Here is a 7712-nt window from a genome sequence, read left to right as displayed (position 1 = left end):
ATTTTTCCTATTTTTAAAGGCTGACCTTTTAAAAGATGTAATTGTTCAGAGATGTTTCCAAACTAAATTCCTTTTGTTTTACAATAAAACAAACTGATGGATCCAGGAACTCTAACACTGGGATTGTTGCTCATGGATCCGGGAACTCCTGGATCCATCAACATGTGGATCTTTGCTGATGGATCCAGGAACTCCAACAGGTGGAACTTTGGAGCCGTGTTGCTATCCAAGATCCATCCAATCATCTACTGTAAAGAAATGAATCCTCCTAAAGCCCAGATCAAAGCCTGGACGGGCAGACGGCGTTCCTCCTGACAATAAGCTAAACGTAACGGAGAACATTTCTCCATCATCCTTTGGAGCCTGTTGCATGATGGGTAATGAGATCATTTTCAGCTTTAGCCCAACAGGAAATCAGAAACAAGGTGGAATGTTAATGATGATCACTTCCTGCTTTCATCTCCAGCCAGGAAACACAGAATTTGACATCATCACTTTGGCTCCGCCCTCCTCCTGCAGCTCATGGCAGCTGATCTTTCAGCTGAGCTGTTTTTGTCTGCCTGCCTCTCAGACAGGAAGCTGAACCGTTCCTTTGCTGCTGGAGTCTTTGTTGTTTAAGGTGGTTTCTGCGCTCCTTAAAAACCATCGAAACTTTAAGGTTCAAAGAAAACCGTTTTTCCTCCAGTCAGGATTGAAATATTCTGTTTCCTAAAGATAATATTCAGCAGTCTGGGACGTTACATCAACTTCAGCAGCAACACAAAGACAAAAACGTCCAAGGTTAATTTACCTTAAACTAAGCTGTTTAATGAGGAGCAGAAACAGAAGTTCAGTGATGCAGTTAAATCATATTTTCAGACGTCAGTTTTTATAAATCTTTATTCTGACAGGCTTATAGTTCTAGCTCTATATTCCCGTCCACAATCACTGGCCGTTATTTTTCATTTTAATCCCAATAAAACCTTTTTTTCTAATTAAAACCAGTTTTAATTAAAACCTGTTTTAATTCCAGTTATCTTGTTTTCAAAAACGAGATGTTTTTAAAGATTTAAATTTCTCCCCTTATTTTAGAATCTGTTTTAAAAACATGAATATTGATGAGTTATTTAGTAGAAAATAATGTATAGATTGTGTAGCTGATCTGTCGATGTCTGTCCCGTCTCAGGTTGGGTTATGTGGACCATGCTGAGGAGTTGGCCTCCAGGTTCCTCCAGTGCTTCCCAAAGAACCGCCTCTCAGCGCGGGCAGCCCTGAACCACGAGTACTTCAGCAACCTTCCTCCGCGGCTCTGGGAGCTGCAGGACAGTACGTATCGGAGCAGAGAGCGGAACGCTGCACCAGCGCGTTATCACGATTAATATTCACCATCATCTGCTTCTCAGTCGTTTCCTGATCCCTCAGAGATCCCAGATATGGGATGGCCGCCAGGTTCCTCTGCCACTGATTTAAAATTGATTCTCAGAGAAAACTGAGAGGAATTATCCGATCAGAGCAACTTTCCGATCGCAGCAACTGTCTGGTCAGAGGCTCTTATCCGATCGGAGCGATTATACGATCGGTGAAAGTATCCGATCAGAGGCTCTTATCCGATCGGAGGGATTATACGATCGGTGAAAGTATCCGATCAGAGCGATTGTCCGGATAAGAGGCTCTTATCCAATCAGAGGCCTTTTATTGATCAGAGGCTATTATCCGATTGGAGCGAATTTCCAATCAGAGCGATTGTCTGATCAGAGGATCTTATCCGATCAGAGGCTTTTATCCGATTGGAGCAATTATCCGATCAGAGAGATTGTCCAAATAGACAGATTGTTCAATCGGAGCTATTGTCCGATCAGAGGCTATTCTCCGATCAGAGGCTATTGTCCGATCAGAGGCTATTGTCCGATCGGAGGCTATTGTCCGATCAGAGGCTATTGTCCGATCAGAGCGATAATCTGACCAGAGTGACTGTCCGATCGGAGGCTATTATCCAATTGGAGTGATAATCCGATCAGAGGCTATTTTCCGATCAGAGGCTCTTATCTGATCGGAGCGATTATACGATCGGTGAAAGTATCCGATCAGAGCGATTGTCCGGATCAGAGGCTCTTATCCTATCAGAGGCCTTTTATCGATCAGAGGCTATTATCCGATTGGAGCGATTATTCGATCAGAGAGATTGTCCAAATAGACAGATTGTTCAATCGGAGCTATTTTCCGATCAGAGGCTATTGGATGATTGGAGGCTATTGTCCGATCGGAGCTTTTATCCTATTGGAACAATTATCCGATCAGAGGCTCCTATCCGATTTTCTCCTTCCAGGTTATTTTGCTTCTAATGTCTTTGAATTTCCCACATCAGCCTTTCCGTCAGGTTGAGTCTGGACTTTGCTCTAAGCTCACAGAGCGGCTGGGAAGGAATGTGCTGCTGTGGAAGTTTGGTTTGGAGGCGGAGCTTGGACTCTGGATCAGTGAGCTGCACAGACTGGCACTCGCTCAATAGGTCTCCATCTGTTCCTCCCCTCTTTGTCCTCTCCTTTCTTCTGTCCTCTCTGCCTCCGTCTGTCTGTGAGTTAGACGGCCAGGAGCAACCTGGGCTTGTTTTTGATGCTTCAGAGGAAGTGGGTCTGGATGCCGCTGGGACGCTCAGCCCAGCAGGCCTCTGCAGGATTCTCACTTTGATTTTCTGTCTCCTTGACGGTTGTTTGCCCAGAGAAAAGTGCACCGAGGCTCCTTAAATAAACCAGGGCTGTGAAATTTCAGAAACACACAGCTTTTAGCTTTTACCACTGCTAGCTTTCAGCATGCCTGGGGTCTGGCAGCAGATTTCCCCGCTGAGCCTCAAGAGTCTGAAGCTGCAGCCAAAGCTTCACATTCAGGTTTTATTTCCTTCAGCGTCGAGTTGTTGCATCAAAGCGTATCAGAGACGCCTAGCATCCACGCTCCCTTCAGCTGGGGTTCATTAGCGCTGTGAAAATGGACCTGAGCGTGCCTCCGCTGACGGGGTGGCCGTTTTAATTGGAGAATTCCATTTTAATCCCAGATTAGGATTTTTCTGCGTTATTAATCCTGTTATCAGCTCCCAGCAGGTTGTGGTGCTGAAAAAGAAGCAGCGGTCACTGACAGAAGGAGAGGAAAGACGTGGCTCATTTAGATTTCTGTCACGCTCGCTCCTGTTTTCCCGCTCCGCCTTCATCTCCTCTGTTCTCCTCATGCGGAGGAAGCAGAGCAGGAGCAGCAGAGCGGGAGGAGCAGAGCAGGAGGAGCAGAGCGGGAGGAGCAGAGCGGGAGGAGCAGAGCGGGAGGAGCAGAGCGGGAGGAGCAGAGCGGCTCACACGAGGAGGATAAAACCAAAGCAACGTTTTCCTCTGTGGGAGAGAATGAAACCAATGAAAGGCAGAGAGATCAGGAAGTAGTTAGCTAGCCGTCAGCTGTGGGAGCAAAGGGAAGGTCTGCAGCAGATCCAGCCATCAGTGTGGAACACAGAAAACATCTTTAGTAAAACAAACTAAACTATGATTGGTTGGTTGAGTCTATCTGCCGTCAGGGTGACAATAATCTGCTGGAATAAACAGCAGACCTTCAAATTAGATTGGCTCTAATCTTAGACAGATTTATTTAGTCATTTTATACACCGGTGTACACAACAAGACATTTCAATTTCATTTTCAAAGCAGCCTTGAAAACAGTAATAAATACATAAAAAAGAAAATAATAGTGATATAAACAAATGACTGTATTTACATTTCTAAACTGGGACGGAGCTGAAACCTCGGACTGGTCCAGCTGCATGTCATGGATCAAAGGTTTTATAGAAACTAGGGTTGTTATGGTCCTAAACTTCTCAGCTCCATACCGATACTAAGGAAAATATTCAATGCTCCATACCACAAGGATAAAAACTCAAAATTTCAACTGAAATATTTTGATTAATAATTATAATAGAATAAATAAAAACAATAAACAATAAGAACAATGTTTTGAGGTTGTATGCTCTGCAAGATATTAAGCAAGCTTGATAAAAAACTTATAAAATTAAAATGAAGTGTTCCTTCCTTGGCTATGCTTTGCACACATAATGACGCTAGCCAAACCGGTTAAGAAACTAAAATAATTCTCAGCAGCTGCAGCTGTTACAGAAAAAAGTCTGAAACTGAAAAGTGCGTAGAACTATTCAATCACACCGCGTTCTGAAAGTGCATTTTCCTCTATTCTGCACTTTAGATGAATGACTGTTTAGCTGCCACTGGTGGTGGCACTGTATCCATACTTTTGAAAATGACTATTGTATCCGGATACAACGTTTCAGTATCGATACTTTTTTTTGAGTATCGATACTTTTGACAACCCTAATAGAAACCGGACTAAAAAGCTCCCGATTGGTGCAGAAATAACTCCAGAGGATCAGGAATCATTTCCAGGAAACATGGAACCATCACAGCATCTGGGAATACCGATTCCAAGGAACAGCCGGGAACTCCAGGAACTTTTTCCAACTGTTCCTTTGGATGAAGTTTCAGGCGGATGGTGTGAGCTGTGAGGAGCGTTATGATCGCCTCCTTCTCCTCTCTGCAGACGCCATGCATGAAGATCTAAACTTCTACAACATGGCAACTAAAGTACTGAAATATTCAAAGGAAACAGAGAAAATGTTTTAATGACGTTACAAGCCAACATTTACAGCTTATTTAAATAGAGAGAACCCAGAACTATGAGACAGAAATATTCAAAGACCTGCAGCGCTTTGCTAAAGTATTCACCCCCCTGGAACTTTGACCTTTGGTCACATTTCAGGCCTCAGACCTGAGCCAAACGTCTAGATGTGAACGGGTGAATTCAGAGCCAAACGTCCAGATGTGAACGGATGAATTCAGAGCCAAACGTCTAGATGTGAACGGGTGAATTCAGAGCCAAACCTCCAGATGTGAACGGATGAATCCAGAGCCAAACGTCCAGATGTGAACGGATGAATCCAGAGCCAAACGTCCAGATGTGAACGGATGAATTCAGAGCCAAACACCTAGATGTGAACGGATGAATTCAGAGCCAAACGTCCAGATGTGATTCCTGCATCAGAGCCGTCTGACCGCCGTTCTATAAGAACCTGTTGTGAAAGGATGGCTGCATGTTATTCTGAATGGTTTCATATCAGAAGCTCTCTGGCTGTCAGTGAGCTCCTGTCTGAGCTTCATGCATTTCTCCCCCTGCAGTGTCTTCTATCTTCACCGTTCCAAACATCAAGCTGCAGACAGAGAGCGGGGACAGCATCCAGGTGTGTGCGCGGAAGAACAGCCACGGAAAGGCATCGTCTGGCAGCAAGCACTGACCGGAGGCAGCATCCTGCACATGGCGGCCTGACAGGTATGAGGCCATTAGCATGCAGGACGCAGAGCTGAGCTGCAGCGCTGAGAGCCCAGATGGATCAGCAGCTGCAGATTGAAGTAGAGCTCATCCAGCGTTCACATCCTGTAGGATTTGATGCTCTGATTCATGTTTGCTCTTCACTCTTTGTTGTCAAACTAAAAACAAAGCATTTCAGAACAGCAACATTGAACAGCATCAGTTTTAAAGGTCCAACTTTATTCTTCACTGGAAAATAAAACTAACTAGAGGCTCCTAGAGCAGATTTAGTGCAGGAAAATTCCTCTGCAATTAGGCAAGAAGCCTGAAGCCCAGATCTGCTCCTTCAGCCTCCTGCTGGGGATACAGGCATGCTTGGTGTGAGCGACGCCTCACCTGTAGCCCAGCAGGAGCTTCATTAGCAGTCAGGGTTCAGGCTCTCCTGTCTGGCTGCAGAGTCTGGGAGAGAAACCGGACTCCTTTAGACTCCAGGATGTTTCCAGCATCTGTCTGTAACTTCATGAAGACCTTTAGTTTGTTAGTTAGTCAGAGTGTTTGAGCTGGGAGGACCGTTATGGTCATCTGAGTGATCCCCATCAATCTCCCTCATTGAACTCAGGATGCATAGTTAACACTTAGATCTGAGGTTAGATCTAAACCCTTCATTAGCCCGTTTAATGCTCCACATGCAGCCTGAGAGCGCCCTCTATTGGTCACTTGGTTGATATTTTACCAGACAAAAAGGTCGGTCTTTGGAATCATCCAAAGCTTCAACGGCGCAGACCGAGCGTCCGCAGAGCACAGACTGACATCAGTTACTGGACTGTGAGCGGGTCTGAAGCTAACTTCACTGCTAGCATTCTGCTAATGGACTGGGGAGCATAACCTTTTTAAACGCACATCAGTGATGTAGCTGGCATTGATGAAATCACTGGTGGGCTACATCAAAGAATCCAAGAGGCCGTGGAGACCCCCCCACCCCCCATGTTTGACCCCGTCCAGCGCCTCAATTTTCTTACACAAAGGACACATTGGAGTTTTAGGGGAGGGGGGGGGGGTCCCATTACCTTTGTGCTGGGTGTCAGAGTGGTTCTTGTAGGGGGTGGACATCTCCCTTTAAGCTGTGGTCTCTCATGGAAATGAGGCTCCAGTGTCGGTTCCTCTGGTTTCTCCTTTAGCTGCTAAACTTTTCCACCATAGCTGGTCTCTGAGCAGGAAGATGTGTCACTCCATTCAAACAGTCAGCCTGACCTTCAGAGGAAGGATCATCTCCTTCATCCAGTCAGGGGTCTGTTAGAAGATGGAGCTAGTGGGGCCTCCACCCGGGGCGTGGGCTCCATGCCGCCTGCACTGATGGAGAGAGAGCAGTAATAGGTGGGGGGGGGGGGCTCCTTTCTTTTCATTCACAGCGTGAATAAAGAGCTGCTATTTGCATGTAATAAAGTGCAGAGGCCAGGCATGCTGGGAATAATGGCCGCTCTAATAGTGGACCAGGAAGAGCACTGGGCTGGAGGGAAGATTAGCTCTGTAATCACCGACAGGTGCAGGGCCAGCTTTCTGCTGAAGAGCCTCCAGAACATCTAGATCCTCCAGAAAGCAGGCTGCGTGACTACCCACCCCCCTCCCCCAGGTCCCCTCAGCTGCTGCTTACATGATGGCCAGCCTTCATGTCAATGCCCCCCTGGTTCTGATGGTCCTGGTTCTGATGCTGAGTAGGTCTTTTTGGACCAGTTGAAGATCTGCAGTGTCTGGCTCTGAACTTTGAACACTGACTCCGTTTCTGCTTTAATTCTGTGAATCAGAACCAGAACCTGGAGCAGAACCCTGACAGGTGAGCCATAGATGGTTCCTAGAACCTGAAAGTGTATTTTAAAAATACACCCTCCCCACCCTCCCCAGACTTTACAGGACTGGTTCAGATGAGGGTGAATGTTAAGGTTTCTATTGGTGAGTGTAACTGGTTCTGGCTAGTTCTGACTTGTTCTACCTGATTGTGGCTGGTTCTGACTTGTTCTGGCTAGTTCTGACTTGTTCTGGCTAGTTCTGACTTGTTCTGGCTGGTTCTGACTTGTTCTGGCTGGTTCTGACTAGTTCTAGCTGGTTCTGACTGGTTCTAACTGATTGTGGCTAGTTCTGACTTGTTCTGGCTGGTTCTGACTTGTTCTGGCTGGTTCTGACTGGTTTTAGCTTGTACTGCCTGGTTCTGACTAGTTCTAAGTGGTCCTGACTTGTTCTCGGTAGTTCTTACTAGTTCTAGCTGGTTCTAACTTGTTCTGACTTATTCTGGCTGGTTGCAGCTGGTTCTGACTGATTTTGGCTGGTTCTTACTAGTTCTAGTTGGTTCTAACTTGTTCTGGCTGGTTCAAGCTGGTTCTGATTGGTTTTAGCTG

The 7712-nt window shown here is 46.0% G+C and overlaps 1 protein-coding gene across 3 annotated transcripts in view; it reads left to right on the top strand.

Moving 5' to 3' along the window:
* cdk14 (cyclin-dependent kinase 14) overlaps positions 1-7712 on the top strand; it is an 83436-nt gene that overhangs the window by 51033 nt on the left and 24691 nt on the right. For all 3 annotated transcript variants that reach the window (XM_015401909.1, XM_015401911.1, XM_015401910.1), the window contains exons 12-13: positions 1166-1305; positions 5193-5343. In XM_015401909.1, the coding sequence (XP_015257395.1) occupies positions 1166-1305; positions 5193-5308 (256 nt within the window). In that variant the 3' untranslated portion in view covers positions 5309-5343. The remainder of the gene's footprint in view (positions 1-1165; positions 1306-5192; positions 5344-7712) is intronic.

The sequence above is a fragment of the Cyprinodon variegatus genome, unplaced genomic scaffold (assembly GCF_000732505.1).
Source record: "Cyprinodon variegatus isolate N-32 unplaced genomic scaffold, C_variegatus-1.0 Scaffold1272, whole genome shotgun sequence".
NCBI lineage: Eukaryota > Metazoa > Chordata > Actinopteri > Cyprinodontiformes > Cyprinodontidae > Cyprinodon > Cyprinodon variegatus.
This window is presented reverse-complemented; position numbering and strand designations above follow the sequence as displayed.